We start from the raw sequence: 21,960 nt of genomic DNA, 5'->3' as shown, positions 1-21,960 counted from the left end.
CACAGTCTCTAGACTTTGTTCGGTCCTCCTGTCACCTCCGCCCACCCTTGCTCTGCTCACCAACTCCACTAGCCCCTGAAAGCAGCACCCTCTTGCAGCCTCAGGGTTTCAACCCAGTACCTCCTGCCTAGACAGGCATTCACGCATAGCTTCCTCATCCTTGTTGTCCCAGCTTAAACATGTCCCCAGAACCCTTCCCCTACCCTTCTGAAATGGGTCCCTGCTCTGCTGTCTTCGTCCCGAGCTTCCTTAACATTTAAGTATAACCCACAAGAGTGTTTGTCCAGGTGGACAGAGAAGGAAGTCGTGGGAGGCCCACAATGCATTCCCCCCTTGTCAGAATCTTGGCCCAATCCTTGCTCTCTGGGGGTATAGGCAGTTGGTCCTGGGTTAGGTGGGAATGCCACCAATGCCACTGACCTGGAAGCAGACATAAAGCTTGGAAAAGTAGGTAACCAAGGCTCCTAACCACCCACACCAGGGACCCCCCCGCCAACCCATTTCACTCCACAGCCAGGCCATTTGTTGCTGTCCTTTGTTGAGAGTCCTAAGCTGAGTACCTGTGGGCAGCATCAGGGTCTGCCTTGCGATGGGACCGCTTGGGTTTCAGAGCAGGGTCCCTGTTGTTTCCCGAGAGACGATCTGAAGCATAGCTGGGTGGTAACACAGAGCTGCTCAGGGACTTTGTTTCCAACCGGGGTGCATCTAATCTCGTCCTGCAAAGCAAAGACGCATGGGGGTCACCAATGGGCCTGTGGGGAGGGTGTGGGCCCCATCAGACCAATTCTCTCTCTGGGCCAGAGAGAGGAGGACCAGCAGTCTCTGTTCTATGCCTCAGTCTCCTCATGGTTCAACTAGGTCTGGCTGACTTGCAAAGATCCTCCTTCTTAAGGTCAGGCTTAGGAGTAGGAACACAAACACTTCTGTTGAGACGTCTAATGATAGAGACCTGCTGCACCACGGGAAACATCCAGGGCTCTCTCAACTGGACTCACCCTACTCAGGCCCAGAAGCTCTCCAGGGGCTTCTACTCCACCTGCAAGAGTACTGAGGGCCCCCAAATACTCCCCAGCAGATGCCTTCATTCTTCCTGAAATAGCAAGACAGGAACGAAGGTTCCTCTGGCCCAGGCCTACAAAAGGGAAAGAAGACTCCCTACTCTATCATATAGGAACGCTAAGGTTGTGGCAGAGCCAGAAAGCCCAGGCCTAACTCAACACTGACACTTGGCTCTGATCCAACCACAGGCACCTGGCAACTTATGCTGGTTACAGGATGCTGACCAAGTCAAGGTAAAATCCCCACCTAGCACACTAGCTGTGAGTTTTAAGGAACACACTGCCCAGTAAAGGGAAAACATGCAAGTATGGATGGGGGAAACAGAGAAAGTGAACAAGGAGGTGGTCCAGGGCAGTGATAGGAGTCCTTTATGAAGCCAGGCCTGGAGGAAGCTAGCCTGGGAAACCTCAAAGACGCCCTGAGACTTCTTGTGTAATTTTGAGAAGGCTAGCAAGTCAGGCTGGTGGCATCAAGGAGCAGGAGAGAAGTCTGGGATGGAGAGTTATGGGGACACATCTGGCAGAAGGTGCCCATAGGCAACTGTGCAAAAAATAGTCACTTGGTTCTGAGAAAGGTGCTGTAGTCAGAGCAGAGCATCCTCACAAGAACACTTCAGGGAAGACAGCGGGAGGGAAATCCGAGAGCTGCCCTGGATTAAGCCACATGGTGTTCTTGGTAACAACTGCATCCAAACCTCACAGGTTTCTCTACCTACCCCCAGTTGAGGTGCTATAAAGAAATGAGGAAAACTAGGTTGGAAAGGTGGTAAGTCAGAGGTCCTAGAAGTCATGGGGGAAAGGTTTAAGCTCGGGTAAGACTCTAAGCCTGACAAGCAGGAACCACAGGGCTCTGACCCTGAGCAGGGGTCTTTCTCCTAAAGCCAGCAGATGGCACCTTCTAGCTGAGAACCGATGTTTGAACACCCTCCAGCCCAAAGTGGTGCATAGACCAGCACTACTGCGACTTTTCCCTGCACTTGTCCCTGCTTGTTTGCTTTGGCCCCATGGACAGGAAAGCCAGAGTAGTCAGCTAACCTGCCTGGCCCACCAGTCTCTGCCTCTACTCTCGGCACTCCAGGCTCAGGAAAGTAGGACCAACCTAGCAGAAAAAAGGAAGAGGATCAAGCCCTAATGGTGCCACTTAGAATCCAGGCTAGTTGCCATCCCTTTTTGGGCCTACTTCTCCATCTAAGCAAAGAAGGGAGAAAGTGGCTGGCCCTAGGGTCTCTTTCAGTTCTAAGGGTCTAGAAATCAAGTGGCCTCTTTTAAGCCATGATTCTTTTTTTCCTTTAATGATTCATTTGAGAGAAAGAATGATCATAAGTGGGGCAAGGGCAGTGGAGAGGAGAAGGGGGGACAAGGAAGGGGGGAGGGAAGGGGGGAGGGAAGGAGGGAAGGAGGGAGGGAGGGAAGAAGGGAAAGAGGGAAGGAAGAGGGAAGGAGGAAGGGAAGAGGGAAGGAGGGAAGAAGGGAGGGAGGGAGGGAATATCTCAAGTAGACTCTGTGCTGAGCCTGAAGCCAGATGCCGGGCTTGATCCCACAACCAGAAGATCATGACCTGAACTGATACTGATACCAAGAGTCAGACACTTAAATGACCATGTCGCCTAGGGCCCCTCAAGGCTAGAATTCTAGAGAAGGATAACAGGAAGAGGTGGTGTGAGGAAACACCCAAACACAAGGGTGGGGATTAGAAATCACTGGAGCCCCAAGGACCTCCTCTTCTTTACCAAGCTAGGCCTCATCCCTCCACCCCCCCCACCTCCCCGCAACCCTTTCTGGCTGAGAGGTCCAAGTGGCAGAGATCAGAGTAAGACATTAGCCATTAAGCTTGGCTTAAAGGCCTCCAAAGGTATCAAGCTTTATGTAGGGAAGTCCCCTCTCTGGCACGGTGGAGCTAACTCCAATGCTAAGCCCCCACAAATACCAGGAGCAGGTGAGGTAGCTCAGGGCAGGAAAACCACTGAAGGATGAAAAAGCCTCAGTGAAGCCCTGGTGGGCAGGGCTCTGCTCCCTGCAATTGTTTCCTCAGGTGACTGACAGATGGTGAGAAAATGAAGAGCAGAGTCACCAAGGGGAGAGCCTGGCCCACACACCTCTGGGGCTAGAAAACACTGAGCACATCCTGCCACAGAGGCAGAACCGGCAGACACTGATGATCCCTGGAGGGGCCCCTGCCCTTCTTGAGCTGCCTTCTTGGGAGGCCAGTCTGGGCAGGCAGGGGCAGTGGTGGCAAACCCCCACCATGGACGCAGGGCCACTGGAGAGGCTAGGGAGACGGGGGGACGAGCTGAGACTAGACAGGCCAAGGACATGGACTGGCTCTACTTCTAACTGCCTGAGGGAGGCAAAAGGTGTTGTTCCTTACACGTGACAGTACCACTGCCTTCAGGAGGCAGCCCTCCAAGAAGGGATGATCGGAGGTGGCCCTACCAAAAACCCTGCCTTCGGTACGCACTTTGGGGATAGTATAAGCTCTGGGGGCTCAAAAAGTGCTCCTGACACATCCTCTGGGGTTGTTAAAAGTACATCTCAGAGGTGCCTGAGTGGTTCAGTCTGTTAAGTATCTTCCTTTAGCTTAGGTTGTGATCCCAGGGTCCTGGGATGGAGGCCTGCATCAGGCTCCCAGCTTCACAGGAAGTCTGTTTCTCCCTGCCTCTGCCTCCTCCTCTCTCTGCCTCAAATGAATAAATAAAATCTTAAAAAAAAAAAAAAAAGAGAGAGAGAGAGAGAGAGAGAGAGAGAGAGAAAGAGAAGAAAAGAAAGTACATCTCAGAACAGCTGGAGAAGTTCCTGCCTCCCACCACTTCCAAAAAGCTACCATGCTGCAGGAAGCCAGGCTAGAGCCAAGATCCCAAACCCAGTGCCCACTGGCTGCTTAATTTCTGAGAACACCCCACCTTAAAAGCCAGCTAACTTCCAAGAAGCATACTAGGCCCCCTCAGGGTTCAGCAAACAGATCCACAACCTTGAAGTCAGGAAGTTCTACCAGTAAGGGCTGGGTCCGGGCCTCCTCAGGTGGCAAGAGAAAAGGAGACCTGCCTTACAGATCTGAGTCAACATCAAGGGTGGTTACAGCAAGGCACTCCAGGTATGGAAGGTCACCCAGAGTGTCAAGACAGCTCCCAGGACAAAGCAGGCATTAGACACAGGTACTGGGGAAGGCTAAACAAAGGGAAGATGACTTAGCATTAATATTAACGCATTAACATGTGACCTGAGGGGCAAGGGAGGGAGGTGACTGTCCCAGGAGGTCTCCTCACATTCCTTTCTCGCTCACTGAATCCTCTAGAGAAGCTGCTGAGGAGGATTATTCCACTGTAAGGATGGGAAGCAATACTAAATCAGAGAGCAAGTCACTGGCCTAAGACCCACAGCTACGGTCCAGGGATGGCCTCTGGAGCCAGGCGGACTCTCGGTCTTACAACAAAGCAGACTGCGGTCCAGGCAGACCAGGAACCAGTCTGCCCCTCAGGCCAATCATACTCAACTTCTGGCTCCACCCTCATACCAAGCACCTTTGTGCTTACAAAGCCCGGCTTTCCCAATGGAGCAAAGAGGCAGTGTGGCAGGCCTGCCTGAGCACCCCCTTGTCTACTGAGTGACCTCGGCTCTAGGTCTAAGCTCTAGGACCTGAGTATCAGATTCCCACAAAGCCCAGAACTGTACCGTTGTTTCTCCTGCAATAGTACCCCCCGCCCCCCACCCCCGACACCACTCCCCATCTTCTACCAAAATCCCTCCAACATCACACCTCGCTCCCTGAAAGACAGTTCTTCTACATCGGTCTCTGGAGAGCCTAAACAGCATGTGAGGGATATAACCCAAAGAGAGGGCACCTCAAACCCATGGTCCTAGCAGAATTTCCAGCAAGACCTCCAAATTCAGACCTACAAGATAACCAGGCCCCAAAGACCTATCCAGATCATTCCACCTGATTACCAACATGTCATACCACATACCTGTAAGCCAGAGCTCCAGAGGACAGACCGCAGGGCCCGCATCATGGGTACCCAGGAAACCCCTGTACAGGCCTGATAAGGTACTGATCTCCACAACACCAGGGGGCCAGACAACACACTTGCTTTCCCCAGACTGGGCCAATGAACAACGAATCTCCAGGTTTCTCTTTCCTCCCACTCGCTGTGTTTCTGCTGCTCACACCACCTTACACCTCGACTGGACACAACCTTCCTCATCCGCTACTCCCAACTCATCAAATTCAGAGAGAAAATATGGTGAGGAAGGGGTTAGGAGAAGCACATAGCATTCTTGAATTTAACCACCCCTAGTACCACTACTACCCCAATTTACAGGTGAGAACACAGGACTCAGATAACCAACTTGTATTCAGTGAAGAATGGGCAGAGCCAGGCTGGGAGCCTAAGCCAGTTTCATTCCCAGGTGACCTCACTGCTCTCCCATTCCTCATGCAGGGTATATGCACATGGACGCACACACTCACTGGACCAAGAAACAAAGGTGAGCTAACCTTTGGCCCAGGGGATGAGAATCATGGAGACAAGCAAGGGCACCAGTCTTGGCAGGGCAGCGTCTCAGGCCAAGTCAGGGAAACCAAGAGCTGGCCACTAACCCCTGGAGGAATGAAGCCCAGAATGTACCCTTCACTCATACACACAGAGCCTCACACTTGGGCTACTCTGCTTTCAGGAACAGTCTCCCCCGACCCTGGAATTCCTTGGGTCTGAAGGACCAAATAAGCCATTTAGCTCAGCCTCCTACAGTCTCTCTCATGCAAATCCCTCTCACCCCACTGCTTCCAGGTATACATCAGCCTTGGTTAACATTTCGCAAAGGAACCTCTAGCTGCTCTTCCCAGCTTCAACCCACTGAGCTGAGCTCACTTAACCAAAAGCAAAGACGTGCAGGCTGTTAACACTGCCTTGAGCCACTTTATCTGATTAAATGAAGAGATTAACCATGCAGGAAGACAAATCTTGTAGGCAGACCTAAGGCATCCCTGGGTGCCTCCTGAAAAAACAAGGGACTGGGTGGCCTGGCTACCAACCGAAGGCCCTGGAGGCCCACAAGCCATTTCCTGATGATCAAGTGTTGATCTACAACCTCCTTCCCATACCTCCCCTCAACTACGGAGATCCTCTATACTTTGCGCTTTCCAGCCTTTGAACTTACCGGTTTTTAGTTTGTTTTTAAGAATTTTTAAGAATTTTTGAAAGATTGTGTGCACATATGAAAGAGAGAATGAGCACATGGAGGAGCAGAGAGAAGCAGATTCCCCACTGAGGAGGGAGTCAGACACAGGGCTCGATCCCAGGATCCCAGGACCATGACCTGAGCCAAAGGCAGACATTTAAACTGACTGAGCCACCCTGTCGCCCTGAGCTTACCATTTCTGCCTGGCTAGCAAGGTCTAGCTCAGGAGCTAGATCCACCAATCCCTGTCCCAACCCACGCCCCCTCCCCCCCACCATGCCCCACCAAGATAGATTTTTAAATTTTTGTTTGTTGTTGTTGTTTGGTGGGCCCCAGTAAATATACTTTGTTCTTTTTTTTTCTGTTTTGTTTAAATATTTATTTATTCATGAGAGACAGAGAGGCAGAGAGACAGGCAGAGGGAGGAGAAGCAGGCTCCATAGAGGAGCCCGACACAGGACTCAATCCTGGAACTCCAGGATCACATCCTGAGCCGAAGGCAGATGCTCAACCAACCACTAAACCACCCGGGCATCCGTACTTTATCCTTTTACTCTGCTTGTGTTGGCTGGCATCTTGCATGTCAGTACTATTACATACCAGCAGAGCTAGGATCAAGATCTTACTCAGCCATTTACTGGTTGTGGCCCCAAAGAGACTCTAACACTAAGCTGCAGCCTCATTCAATGGGAACCCTCAGGTGGTCACTCCCAGCCTCCTAGTCCTCCCTGTGAGAAACAATGGTACCAGTCACATGAAAACTCAGCACCAACTACATTCAAGGGTGCCGCATCTTGTTGAATCAAAAAGCACTTGGTGGCCACCTACCCATTTCTCCCCATGAGGCACTTAAAAGCACTGTCCCAGCTCTGACTGACCTGGGTGCCCTAGGCCCTTCCCCAACAACCTGTGTAATTTTTACTCAAACTTGAGAAGGCAGGACTGGCTCCATCCCCTCTGCCTATGAGGAGTATAGGGCCAGGCTCAATGCCTAGATTCTACCCATCTAGGATGCGGCCTCACCAGCAAGTCAGTCAAGTACTCGTCAAGGCTACATCCTTGATGTCTGGGGAGTGCTCCCTTTTTCATCCTGTCACCAGCTTGTCCTTTTCTTTTTCTTTTTTTTTTTTTTTAAGCTTGTCCTTTTCCAAGATAAGCCCATACAGCTACTGTGGAGCTGTTCCTCATTTGCCTGCATTGTCCTCCTCATCTGGGCTGGGCCTACATGAAGAGCAACCTCATCCCCGCCCCCATAGAATGCAGAGTTGGAAATTCACAATACCAAGTATGGGCTATAACTGTCTAAAGGGGGAGGGGGTACACTGACAGGGCTATAGGTACATGTTGATGCTTCATGCATGTCGGAACAGTTAACACCTGAGCCCCGAAGGATGGCTAGGTCAACCAGTTTCCACTGCATATGTGGGTCATCTGCAGGGTAGGATGTGCAGAATAAGATGAACATGTTAGATACAAAAACATTCCCATCAGAGGCCACATTGCTCCAAGGGCCCAGGATACAAGTCCATGGACCACACCAGGAGTTCTAAGTACTTTAGTATGAGGAGTACCAGACAATAAGAAAACTCTAAAGAAATGAGGCTGGATGGACAGGCAAAGCCCAACAAGGAGCCTGGCTTTTATCCTGGGCCTCTCATCTGGTCCCCTGAATTGTCTCCCTACAGCTGGGCAATATTCTAGCTCAGCTGACCTGGGGCAGCAGAGGCCATCTTTCCACTCCTCCCCAGCCCCCTCATATCAAAGCTCTGTGCTTCTGTTCTCTCTAGCCCAGTCTGTGACTGGCTCCTGGGCCCATTTGAGTCAAAGGGTCAAAGGGCATCAGTAACCCACCAATGATCATTCTCCAAGGTCAGACCACTGTCCAGGGGCCCAGCTGGCCAAAAGGCTTCAGGGGGACCTGGTTAACAGTATAGGCTCCTAACTCCACTGAGAAGCATCCAAGTCAGCCAGCCTGGGTAGTAAGGGAGCCACTATTCAAGAGGGAGGAAATGGAAGAATGACCTGACACTCCAGCTCTGGCCACTTCATTTGCACGTCCAGTGAAGACTTCCCTAGGAGAAGTTATTGTGGGAGGCTTGGGGGGGGGGGGGGGGGACGGACACCTGGGAGGTTGCTACTCTGGTTTTACATCACTCTGGGAGTTCCTCTTCAAGTTCCTAGCCTAAGTGGGCCATTTGGTCCTGGCTGCAGCTGGAAGTGCTAGTACAGCCCGGGAAGAAATGACTGGGGAAAAGAGGCCAAAAGGGAGCTACAGTCTGGGTTCCATCACTTCCGTATTCTGGGTTTTGGCCTGTGCTGGAAACCACAGGAAAAGAAAGTAGAAAAGCAGATAAAAACCCTTCTTCTGAGGAATTCTGAGAATATTCTTAGGCTAGAGGGCAAGATGCTGCCAGTTCCTAAACAGACCCATGTCTGCAGCTCCTAGATGTGCCTGGTGCTCTCTCTACCTGGCCCCCAGGATGGTTGTTCAGACCTCTACCATTCCCATTCTACATATGGTACAACAGAGACTCTGAGTTTTGACTTGACAAAGTGGTAGAGCCATACCAAAGAGACTTCATCCACCACAATATTTTGGAGTTCTGGCCCCCAAAGGTCAAGATACTCAAGTTACAGACTAAAATTTAAAAAACGGAAGCCAAAAAGTAAGGACATACTTTAAAAAAAAGGGGGGGGGGGGAGAGAACTCCAAATGGCCAAAGCTAGAATTACTGGAGCATAAAAGAAATACCCATAAATCCATACTGATATAAGTAAACAAAGAAGTAAAGAAATAAATGAAGGCAGGAACAAAATCTCTTCACAGAAGAATTCCAAATAACTTGGGCGGGGAGCCCCCCGTTCAGGGAGGTGGCGCTAACTCCCCCACTCCTTATGCGTGGGCTGCACACAACTTCCCTCCTCAGATAAGGGAAACGGTGACTTTAGAGTATAGAAAACCAGTGAACGCAACCTCAACCAGGTGTTCAAGGTCAACATCAGCAGTGAGAAGTCCTATGTGCCCTGGATGTGACCAAAGAGAAGGTAGCCTCACCTCTGTCGTCTTCCTCCCCCAAACCCCTATCAAACCACGAGAAAAATGCCTCATTCCAAGGGAGAGATATTCTACAAAATACCTGACCAGTCAGGGTCATCATGAATAAAGCAAGTCTGAGAAACTATTACAGCCAAGAGGAACCTAAGGTAACATGATGACTAAACGTAATGTGGGGTCCTGGAACAGACAAAGTATGTTAGGAAGAGACTAAGGAAATCCAAATAAAATCGAGACTTTATTTAACGATAACATATCAATTATTACTTTCTTGACTGTAACAAACACATCTCACTAGTATAAAACGTTAACAATAGGGAAAGTGGTATGTGGGGTAAATCAGAGACTATACTATTTTCACAATTTTAAATCTAAAGCTATCTTAAAAAAATAACATTTTGTTTTGTTTTTCTAATTTAAATAAAGACGGCAAGCTATAGGATACCATGTTCCAGTGCAGGGGGGCGGGGGTTGGTCCAGGCACTGGTTCTGCTCTCCCCAGTGAGGTCTATACAACCCTGGACAATCATCTAGCCTCTTGGGGCTCTACTCTAAACACAGGCTTGTCTTCACCCAGCACCTGTTTGGCTCAGTCCATTCACCCCACAAGCAGAAAACCAGAAGTGCTAAAGGGGCTAGGTCTGGTGATGTTGGTCGGTACATCCCTGACTCCCTCGCCAGAAAGGAGACAGCAACAAGCTATGCAACTATTAAACACTGCAGCCTAACCTCCCACCTTCCTTTCCTCTTCTCACTCCCTGCTCCTCCCAGAAGTGAAAACCCAGGCATTTTTAAAGCAGGCTGCTAAAGCGCAGTCTAAAAATAATCACCAAGAGCACATGTGACAAATCAGAACGAAGAAGATGGAGAAAGAAAGAGGGGGAGGGGTGGTCTGGAAAAGGGGTCCCCAAATCTTCTCTCAAGACTGTATGCAAGAACACTAGGAACATGTGCTTCTGCTCAGCCCCAACTCCCTAGTTAAAGTCACAGAACTTAATTTTCCAATGAAGACAAAATAGCTTTTTCCTCAAAGAATTAAAATAAAAAAGTATGAGACCTGATAGCCTTTTCCTCTCCCCAGGCTTCATGCTGCTATGCTATTGATACAGAGGAGCCAAGTTCTAAGGGAATCCAGCCCTACATCTCCAGACAGGCCTGCAGGTGCCAGACACCGGGGCACTTACTTCCTGAGGATGATGACCGCTCTGCGCTCCTTGATGTCCTGAGGCCGTATGCAGTGAGTGATTTCATCAGCAGCATATCCACTGAAAATAAACACAGAGCATATGAGCTTGGAAAGGGAACAGACAACCAACGTTCCTACGGGGTGAAGAGACAGAAATATCGTCCAGGTCTTATGGCTACCTCTGCCTTGTTATTTTGAGAGGTTCAAGGGTCTACATGGAAAGGGAAATCACCTGTTAAGTTCTAGGATGCGCCAATCAAGAAAAAAATCTAGGATGAGGCAAAGGCAGGCTTGAAGACAGAAACCACAGCAGGAGTCTCCCCACACCAGCCAGAAGCCCTTCTTGTCAAGGGCACCCCAAGAAGGTATACCTTTAGTCACTCTACAGGCAGTTAGAGCGACTCAGGCCAGACCCTGGTAAGAAGACAAAAACTGCATCTCCTCTTCTTCCCTCCCTGGCCCCCACCCTTCAACACAAAGAGGAAGCCAAGGCAGACACAGACAGCCCTGAGTCACCAGAGAGAACTAAGGCTGCAATGTTCAAAAAGAGAATTTGTCTACTTGAAAACAAGCTTTCAAAAATCTCCACTTGGGGGGATCCAAAATCTTGAAGACAGCTGTGTTTGGGATATTTTAAGAATTCCCATCACACTCAAATATCTATTTATTTTCATCAAGTTACATGATTTTAAAAACTGCTTAGACCAATGAACGTGGGTAGATGACTGTCCTCTTCACAGCTAACATCTTTTGGATTTGAAACTCTGGAAGCAAACTCAGCATCCTGAGCCTCCTCACATGCCCTCACCAAGGAGCATGGCACCTAAGAGGCACTCATACCCCAAGTTCCTCCACAGAGCTGAGGCAGCTCTACACAGCCATTCACATGCTCAGCCACAGGTGTAGTGGGAGGTGGAAACACCTCAGCCTTATCTTGCTCAGCTTCCCCCTGACCACCCTGGACCACAAATCTTCCTCTCCATGGCTACTAATCAGCTCCCCTCTCAAGAGCAGCTATAAAGACACCCATATAACTGTTAGAAACAAGGCAGGCCTGGGAAAAACTCCTCTAAATGGCTAGGCTGCTCCAATATGGAGAAGAACTAGAAGTAAAACAAAATATAAGAAGTCCAAGAGGGAAATCTTCTGATTTGAGGGAGACACAGAACCTTTAAAGATTTCCCCTCCAAGCTGCTCCTAGACCAGATGTTTTGTTTTCTCTGTGAACATCACTCCTAGAAGAGACTATGAACAAATATCCACAGTCAAATCAGTTTGGAACATGTTAAAGAGTTTATTTTATTTTTTTAAAGATTTTATTTATTTATTCATGAGAGACACAGAGAGAGCTAGAGGCAGAGACACATGCAGAGGGAGAAGCAGGCTCCATGCAGGGAGCCCGACGTGGGACTCGATCCCAGGTCTCCAGGATCACACCCCAGGCTGCAGGCGGCACTAAACCACTGTGCCACCGGGGCTGCCCCATGTTGAAGAGTTTTAAAAAATTTTTTAAAAAGCATGACTACATTAAGAGATCTGAGAATTATTACAGCAGAAGAATCTGCTGACTGTTCAACTGAGCACTGACCAAAGAACCTTCTCTCAAATAACACCTATTAATACCTGTAAGCCTACAGTGAGAAATGTCACACTGAGATAGAAATGGAGAGACCTGGGAAGCCCTGGTAGCTCAGCGGTTTAGCACCGCCTTTGGCCCAGGGCATAATCCTAGAGTCCTAGGATCGAGTCCCACGTCGGGCTCCCTGCATGGAGCCTGCTTCTCCCTCTGCCTGTGTGTCTCTGCCTCTGTCTCTCATGAATAAATAAATATTAAAAAAAAAAAAAAAAAAGAAGAAGAAATGGAGAGACCGGAGTTAGAATCTGAGTTTTGTCATCTTACTACAGCATTGTGTGACCTTAGTGAGGTCACATGCTGGGCCTACGACTGTTTCTGCATCTGTAATAAGAAGAGCAGTAGAGAGACACCTGGATGGCTCAGTGGTTGAGCATCTGCCTTGGCTCAGGGTGTGATCCTGGTGTCTTGGGATCAAGTTCCGCACTGGGCTCCTTGCAGGGAGCCTGTTTTCCTCTGCCTAGGTCTTTCACGAATAAATAAATAAAACCTTAAAAAAAAAAAAAAAAAAAAGGAACAGCTGTAGGTTTTGGGTGTTCATCATGCTTTACAATTTAGGTATTCTTTTATGACCACAAAGATTTCATATCTTTTTTTTAAAATTTTTATTTATTTATGATAGTCACACACAGAGAGAGAGAGAGAGAGAGAGAGAGAGAGAGGCAGAGACACAGGCAGAGGTTGAAGCAGGCTCCACGCACCGGGAGCCCGACGTGGGATTTGATCCCGGGTCTCCAGGATCGCGCCCTGGGCCAAAGGCAGGCGCCAAACCACTGCGCCACCCAGGGATCCCCAAGATTTCATATCTTACTTTGAGAGAGAACATGCATGTGTGTGCACAAGCCAGGGTAGAGGGTCGGGTGGGGAGACACATGGACACATGGGATTAGATGGAGAGAGAGATCTGCACTGAGCACAGAGCCCAATGCAGGGCTCAATCTCATGACCCTGAGATCATGACCTGAGCCGAAATCAAGAGTCAGATGCTTAACCTACTGAGTCACCCAAGCACCTCAATGATAAGATTTTTTTAAACATTTTACTTATTTATTAGAATCAGAGAGAGAGAGAGAGGCAGAGACAAGAGACACAGGCAAAGGGAGAAGCAACTCCATGCAGGGAGCCTGACAAGGGACTCAATCCTGGGCCTCCAGGATCACACCCTGGGCTGAAGGTGGCGCTAAACTGCTAAGCCATCGGAGTGGCCCATAAGATTTTTTAAAAAGGGACACTCTTCTTCCCTTGCAGGCAGAATTAGAGTTCTAGGACTACATGGTTGGTACCCTTGGAACCTGTAGGCCTGTAGTGAAAATTGTTAGATAATGCAGTGTGCCTGGCACAGCACTCCCATTCACTAAGCACATGACACAAGCCAGCCAGCCCTGGACCACTGGGGAGCAAGCTAGAGACTTCGGTTCAGTACCTGCCAAAGAAATGTGATCTGGGTTCCTCTTGCAGGGATCTGCCAGCAGAAAAGACCCCATTCCCAGGGCTAAGAGTTCCAGAGCTTGTTCTAGGCTCTCGTCACTCCACACTGGAGGAATGCAGGTGTGGGGTACAAGACAGTCCTGTATAAACACAGGACACACACACACACCCCCCCCCCACCCGCCCCGCAAAGAGCTATGTCCAATTCCCCAAAGGTACTCCAAGGCACATTTCTAAGGCCTGTTGACAAGCATCAATCTGACATGGTTATAGGCATACTGGGGCCCTCACCACCCATCTTCAACAAGGAACCACATTCCTTAACGCAGAAGGAGCAAACCCAGATAGCTGTCAACCTTAACTGTCCCCACCTCCCAAGGGCTCCAGAATGAATAATAAGCCATGCCAGAATTCTGCAACTGAGCCCTGGCCTCAGAAGAACTAGTGTGGACAGAGAACACACTTGAACTGCTCATTTGCACTGGTCTTCTAGAACTTCCTGTCAGCTGCTACAGAGCCCACTGACCCCTCCTCAGTATCTCAGGTTCCTCTGAGAGCAGGAGGCTCTGAGTCCTGGCCGAGGGAAGCTCTTCTGGCTAAACTTCAGCAGAAAGTATCCAGCAGAGACCACAGAGGATTATTTACTGCTAAGGAACCTACTTACTATAAGGAAAACTGTCTGAAAGTCCAACTCTGCCAGCTTGAAACTTAATATGCCCTGGGTTCAGGCCTTATCCTTGGCATGAAAAATTCCAGTGCCTCCTGCTCTTTGTTTTCACAGGGACGGGAGAAGAGGAAATACTTCATGCTGGTCTGCCTCCTGCTCCCTGCCTGGGCTGAGCCCTTTCAAGCTCCCCCCACCCCATGTAGCAGTGACCAGCATGCTATAAACATTAAGAGCAATAGACCTGGTTCTGTCACCCACTAGCACCCTTACCCTTACAGTGACTAGTTTTTTATTTAACAGACAGACCAAGACAGCACAAGCAGAGGGGGCTGCAGGCAGAGGGAGAAGGAAAAGCAGACGCCCTGCCGAGCAGGGAGCATAACCTAGGACTCGATCCCAGGACCCTGAGGTCATGACCTGAGCAGAAGGCAGATGCTGAACCGACTGAGCCATCCAAGCACCCTGCCTTTACAGTGACTCGAGAGTCTTTCTTCTCCCCAGGGAAGCTTTCCTCAAATCCCCCAGTCTGGGGGATACCATACCTCCTGCCTACCCACATATCTCTCTCTTTTTTTTTTTTTAAGATTTGTTTATTCATGAGAGACACACAGAGAGAGAGACGAGAGAGAGAGGCAGAGACACAGGCAGAGAGAGAAGCAGGCTCCCCGCAGGAAGCCGGACATGGGACTCGATCCCCGATCCTGGGATCATGCACCAAAGGCAGGTGCTAAAACACTGAGCCACCCAGGCATCCCCCCACACCTCTCTACTACTAGGTTTGGCCTTGTGGAGATTGTGTTTTCCCTGTAAGACAAAGTGCTGCAAAGACCTTATTCATCTCTGTGCTCATGAAATCTGTGTTGAGCTCAATTGTTCTGTTGCAAATCCTTCCTCAGAGGATTAGGTGCAGATTAAATGAGCAGTCTGAAAAACTTTTTCTAAAGGACTATGCAGGACTGTACATCTCTCCTCTAAGGACGGTTTTGGGGACAGCTGTAGTCAAGGCACATTCCCAAGACAGTCACCATTCCCGATCTACTGTGCACCCCACCCAGGACAGAACAGAACCAGAGGTAGAGGGACTGGCCAAGATCACCGGGACTGCCTGGCAGCCTCCCTACAACTGCAGTTACCTGTTCTGGGAAGCCCCCAACGAGCCTGCCTCACACTGCTAATGGGCCAACAGGACTAAGAAACTTAGGTTTTGGGGGACAGTAGGCCAGCTATCTGGGCACAGGGGTGGGATTTTGATCTCACATTCATAACCAAACCCAACCTTCTAAAATGACATATGGCCTAACTTTATGAGAAGTCCTGGGACTTTCTAAATACATAAGGAAGGTCAACCTGCTCCAGGTTTCTCTACACATCAAGATATAATTAGAGAGTAGCTAAGCACAGAAAGCAGCTCGTCTCTAGAGACATCTTACCTAAACTTCAAGTATTCAGTAGTGTAAAAGAAATTCAATCTTTGATAACAACTCTATGCCATCAATAGCCCCATTTTTGCAGAGAAAAACTAAGGCCCACAGAGATTAAGTTACTTACCCAAGGTCAAACAGTGGGGACACTGGAACTCTAATCAAACTCTTGATTTCACTATCTATGCTACACAGATTTTTGGTTTTTTGGTTGGGGGACGGGATAGGCAATAAGGAGTAGAGAGAAAACCACCTGTGTTTTCTGGTGACAAGGTCCCATCTATCCTGAGGGCCTCATTGGCCTCAGGAAAGGACATTCACATACGACCACTTTCAAGGAAGAAGTCCACAAAGGCGAGCACAAACCCAAGAGAGCTAGCACAGTATCTCAGTGATGGCTGCACATCAACTGCCCAGGCGAAAATGGCCAGCCAGCCCTGAAATTTGTATGGCCTATTTATTTTCTCCTTGTTCTGAGCTTCAAGATTAAGACCGCTGTTCACCTGCTAACTTCCTTTCCTTTGCTGCTTCTGCCATCTTGTTAGGCCTGGCAGAACCAAGGCCAGTCAATCTCCTCGGCCCAGAGCTCCTCTTGAGGATGCACAGCCCGGACTTCATCCTGAGGTTCCTCCCCCCTCCTGTGGAACCAGAAGACTGCACACAAGAGATGTGGCCCAGGACCTATGTGCCCTACTTTCCCGACTATTTTAAGCCAGAAAGCTAAATTTTGCTTTCAAACAGCTGAACAAGATCAGCTCTTAGCCCAGAACAGACAGGGGTGCCCACTCCACCCAGTATCGGTTATTACCTAGAAGCTATAGGCTGTGTTCACCTCTGTGTGTCCCACGGCTGGATGGTAACAGTCACTTCCAGATGGGCGGCTAAGGCCTGGGTCTCTGGGCATGTAGCCACCACAACCACAGACCACGTAACAGTGATTAAAAAGTAGCAGCAAGTAAGCAATTAGCCTTGAGGTAATTATTTTAATTAATCCAACTAAAATCTGTTTTAATCTGCCCGTTTACCCTATAGAAAACAGGAGAAGAAATGTGGGAAGAATGGATATGAAGGTAAAGAGATATTTATTTCCTCTAAAGAACAGCATTGAGAGAACCCAACTAGGCTCAACGTGAAAAGGTTACCAACAAAACAAAAACAAGAAAACTGGGGTTGAAAAGAAGTTTAAAGCACTTCAGGAAGGGTCTGTGAGGCCTTGCTCTAAATGCCACATTTGGACATTGCTGAGTCAATGTTTGTCACATGCTAACGTCTACACTGACAACTATTAAATATAAAACCATATTCCTGCCATGTAACCTTGGTCGAATATAGACTCCACTGCCACCAACAACTGAGGAGTCTGATGAGAATTACCAGAACCCCTCCGCACCTGCAGAGAACCACTATTTTCCTCAGCCCCTCTCTTCCAGTATGCAGATTTACAGCTCATCACTTCCAAGCTAGGATACCTACCAGGAAGAGCCCAAGCAGCATTTTAAAGAGAGGCACTACTATAAAAGGCAGGTGTTCACCCACCTGCACACCAAGTAAGCTGAGAGTACCAAGTGAGCAGGTGCTACAAGATTAAAATTAGTGAGAGCATCCAAAATCCTAGAGCAGTGGCTCTCAATTGGGATGATTTTTGAAGCCCCACCCTGTGGTATCTGGCAATATTGAGACATTTTTGGTCATCATGAAGGCTAAACTGCTATTTAGTGAACAGAGACCAGGGATGCTTCTAAACATTCTACAGTGCACAGGACAGCCCTTGCAAAACAAAGAATTGGCCAGCCCAAAATGTCAATAGTACTACCACTATTGAAAAGATCTGATCTAGTGCTTTCCCATTGCATGCCTCACCAGAACCTATATTTCAGGTTGAATCTGAGAACTAAAAACGATTTCCATTAGCCACAAGTCAGCATCTAGCAAGCCCCACCTTACATACACCTCCTCTCTGCTACTGCCACCAAAGCTGCCGTGCTCTCCCTGAGCATTAACTAACTTCTTTTTGCCGCTAACTTATAGTTGCCATTCAAGTTCTACACCTTATTTCCTCCTTAAAAATTCTAATACTAGGGGGGGAATCCCTGGATGGCTCAGCGGTTTGGCACCTGCCTTTGGCCCAGGACGTGATCTTGGAGACCCGGGATCGGATCCCACATCGGGCTCGGATCCCACATCAGGCTCCCGGTGCATGGAGCCTGCTTCTCTCTCTGCCTGTGTCTCTGCTTCTCTCTCTCTCTCCCTCTCTCTCTCTCAATGTGTGACTATCATAAATAAATAAAAATTAAAAAAAAATTCTAATACTACAAAATGGGTCCCCCTCTGCAAAATACTCCTGCAGTTACTTTCCTGGGCTTAGCTTAACTGTGGCTTCCACTAGGCTGTGAACCCCATGAAGGAAAGAGCCGTATTTTAGGCTCCACCAAATCCCTAGCCCCTTCCCCACCCAACAAGAGGGCAAGGGAGTATTAAATGCCAATGTATGAAAGCAAATACCCATTTAAGTGCCTACCCTGTACCGGGCTCTGTATAGACACCAAATCACCACTTTTAGTTCTAATAGGTTTTGGAAGTTGGCATTACCCTCACTTTACAGATGGGAAAGCCAGCTCAGAGAACGCCCACGAGATCCCAAAGCAAATGAGAGCTGAGCTGGATTCAAAGCCTGGGGCAGCACTTTTCAGGACATAGCTGAGCCTCCCACATTAACTCCAAAGCCAAGTCAGAATCCAGGAGTTGGAAGGGACTGGGAAAGCTTTAGGACTTTACTCTTCCAAGGAAAAGATGAAGAAAATTTTCCTGATGATGCAATCCTGTTGCTGATCACTAACAGACCTGCATTTTAAGAACTCGAAACTTCTGCTCTTCAATAGAGGGGTGTGTGTGCGCTGGAGAGGGGAAAAGTCTCAAAGTCACAAACTGCCTCTTATGATCACCCCTACTACACACCCAACCACTATTAGATCTCCTGATGGCAACCTATGACTATGCGGAAATTAATATGCCCTTAAAAAACTAAATAGCCTTTGTGTGAAGTCCTTTTAGCATCAAGAATCCTTCAGTGAAGTCAGATGCCAGACTGCCTTACACAGCAAGCCACTTGTGAGGGTCTGCCCTGGAAATCCCATCTTAAAGGGCTTTGCTAAGACATCAATCTGGGAGCACCACTTAGATATGACAAATTTGGAAGCCCAAATGACAAAGGGGGCACTTGACAGATAAGTGGCTATTTAAGTTTCAAATGTATAAGGAAGCCAAAGTAATACTTCTGCTATCACTGATTTCCCAAACTTCCCCATCAGGAAACCTTGGGATTTCACAAGGCTCTGCTGCCACCCCAGATAGAGAAGCAGGCACAGCTGTTTAACCCAAATGAGATGGATGACCTGCCTCATACTAAGAGGGCTCCAGGGAACTCACTTCTCCCCAGGACCAGGGCCCATAGCACAGACTTCAGAGGTTAAGCTGCTCACAAAAACTCCATGTGTCCTGATCCTGTACTAGAATTCGGTGGTCAACCAACCCGATCTGAACAGCTGTAGTCTAGAGCTCCTAAGAGGTTTTGGGGATTACTGAAGTACAGTGCTAGGTTACTTGTTTTAGGGCTAGAAGGAGACAGCCTCCAGATAAACTTTCTGCTTCGTATAAACAAAGGTGTTCCAGCAGGCAATCTTCCTGGGGGCTAGGGTACGGAGAGCTATTTCTCAGCAGGACCTGGGACCCAAAACAGGCCAACAAGCTAGTTCTGCGGCTGACAGAACTCTGTAGTTCTGCAACTACAAAGTCAAATATCAGGTAAAGAGACTTGCTTTATTTGGTTTCATATAGCACCAGTAACAGGTAACACATTCTTACAAAGGGCCAACAGGCTCTTCTGCAGCCAACAGGGGTTGAATTTTCAGAGTTGGATGCACTCTATTTCTGCCCTAATCACTAATCTGTTCAACTCTAGGGAAGTCACTCCCCATGTTAGGAACAAAGAATGTGTATCTACTACTCTCAAGGACTTTTCTCTGCATTTTCTCTTAAGGAATCCTTAAACGGTTCCTCTGTTTAAAACAACCCAAAATGGCAGAGCTGGAAAGACTTTCAGATAACAGCTCATTTTTTAAAAAAATAACAATTTGGAAACGGAGGCCCAGAAAAGAAAAGGGACTTGCTAAAGTCATACACAGAAAGAGACTGAAAATCTGAGCCTTCTATAAAGATGCCTTTGTATTAATTTTGGCCAAGTCTGTGATCACACCAAACCTGCCCTCAGGATATAAAATTCTAGATTGGTTCCCTGACCACTTCCTACTTTCTTCCCACACATGTTTTAAACACAAACCCCTTTTTCCTCTTCACCCTCCTCTCCCAGAAACCAGAAGAATGGGTCAGAACTGTAAAAGCGCGGGCTCCTATTTGCTGCTGCCTCCTGGGTGAGAGTGAGTAGCTAAGGCAACAGGATGCAGGGCCGCCCCCTCCTCCCAGATGGGTTACCTGAGCACAGTCACGCTTCCTCTGCGCACCGGCAGAGAAAGCACAGGTTCTGACACCCGGATAGGCTTGAACTGGAACTTGCAGCCGAAGCAGAGCGCGGAGTCGCTGAAGAAGGACACGGACACGATGGGGCGCTCGAAGATGTGGATGGGGTCCACGTGAGAAACGATGCAGCCGCCGGGCTGATAGTCGTTGATGACGGCGCTGTTGACGAAACCCTCGGGAATGACGCGGTGCTCCACCAGCTTCTGGATCACCAGCTGATGCACCCACTCGGGGATCTCGTCCACATCGCCCGGCGGGTAGAGGCGCTCCTGGCCAGGCCCGCGCTTCTGCAGCTGGGCGCCATACGTGTAGCCCTCGCCGAAGAAGTACTTGTTGCGCAGCGGGGCCCGGTCCACCGTGTGCTCGTTGTACAGGCCCTTCTCCGCGCGGGACACCACCTCGTCGATGCGGGCCTCGATCTTGGCGCACTCGTCCTGACTGAAAAGGCGCATCTGGCGAATGCCGCTCTTCACCTTGCGCGCCTCCTCCTCCTTCTGCAGCTGCTGCTCCTCATAGTCGCTGCGCTCGGGGTCCGAGTCCTCCTGATACTTGCGCTTGGCCCCGGACACCGGGTAAGGCTCGGCGGCGGCGGCGGCGGCGGCAGCGGCGGCCACGGCGGCGGCGGCGGCCGCCGCTGCCTCCCGGCTGCCCGCCTTATAGTTGTCCCGGGACGTCATGGACTTGAGCTTCTCACGCAGGTCCGTGTAACCGCTGGCGGCCGCCATGGCCCCCGCGACGCTGCTCTAGGGTCCTCCGGGGCGGGAGGGGCGGCCGGGCATGGCTCTCGGAGGACGCGCCCCGGCGCCCCCGGAGGAAAGGGGTTCCTCAGCGCCAGGCCCCCATGCGAGGCCGGAGGACCCGGCGGGGGGCGTCGAGGGGGCGGGCGCGGGGTCGGGCCTCAGGGGCGGTGGGTCATGCAGCGGTGGCGGCAACGGGACTTCCTCCTCCGCCGCCTTCTCCACGTCCCAGAGAGCAAGGGCGCCGGCAGCGCCTCATGCCGCGGAGGGCCGCTGCGGAGGTCCGACCCGACTCCCAGCCAGACCCTCGGACGCCCGGCCCAGCCCGCACTTTAAAGCGCTCCTCACGACGTCACGGGCCGTCCGCCCGACGTCCGCCAGCGCCGCTCCTCAGCGGGCTCCTCAGCGCGCACGCGCAACGCCGCCGGCCACCGCGGCTCCGCGCGCAGCGGGCATGCGCGAGCGTGTAGGCCGGGTCACTGGAGGCGCCGGCGCAAGCGCAGATGGGGACCGCTCGGCGTCCGCCGCCCCTCCCCCACTCACTGAAGAGCTCCGAGGGAGCACCCTCAAATAGCAACCTGCCTCCTTGACGCGCCACCTCCGCGACCGAAGGGCTCCCTCCACAGGGGTGCGCTCACGCTGTCAACGCCGTCGCTATGCTGCGTCACGGCATCGTCCAAATGGTCGAAAACGCCTCAGCCTTCAACGCGCAACCACCGGGGAACCGCCACAACCTAGGCTGCCCGGTCACCGCCCCCTCTGCCGTTTCCAGTTCTTTCATTGGGTCATCGGCCAAGCCCCGGGCGGGTCCAGACGGGAGCTTCCGGAAGTTGGTTCGCATTCATGTCTGTCAATCAAGCGGTCGCCTTGGCTACTGCGTCCGTCACTTAATTAGCTGCGTGGAGGGCGTCGAGGACCCCTGAAGGGTGAAATGGGTGGCTACGTAAGTGCCTGAGTGGAGACGCCAACGGAGAAAAGCCCTCAGACTCTTTAGGAAACTTCTGAAACCAGCAGAAACTTCTCAAACTGCGGGCCCGAGAGCACCGGGCCCCAGCTCTGCGTCCAGA

At 50.2% G+C, this 21,960-nt stretch overlaps 1 protein-coding gene across 1 annotated transcript in view; it reads right to left on the bottom strand.

Moving 5' to 3' along the window:
- ALKBH5 (alkB homolog 5, RNA demethylase) overlaps window positions 1-21,960 on the bottom strand; it is a 26,335-nt gene extending 4,375 nt beyond the window's left edge. The window contains exons 1-3 of the mRNA XM_072820881.1: window positions 20,112-21,960; window positions 10,473-10,553; window positions 561-716 (exon numbers count right to left, since the gene is read on the bottom strand). Of these exons, the coding sequence (XP_072676982.1) occupies window positions 561-716; window positions 10,473-10,553; window positions 20,112-20,881 (1,007 nt within the window). The 5' untranslated portion in view covers window positions 20,882-21,960. The remainder of the gene's footprint in view (window positions 1-560; window positions 717-10,472; window positions 10,554-20,111) is intronic.

Source organism: Canis lupus, chromosome 3 (genome assembly GCF_048164855.1).
Source record: "Canis lupus baileyi chromosome 3, mCanLup2.hap1, whole genome shotgun sequence".
In the NCBI taxonomy this organism is placed as follows: Eukaryota; Metazoa; Chordata; class Mammalia; order Carnivora; family Canidae; genus Canis; species Canis lupus.
This window is presented reverse-complemented; position numbering and strand designations above follow the sequence as displayed.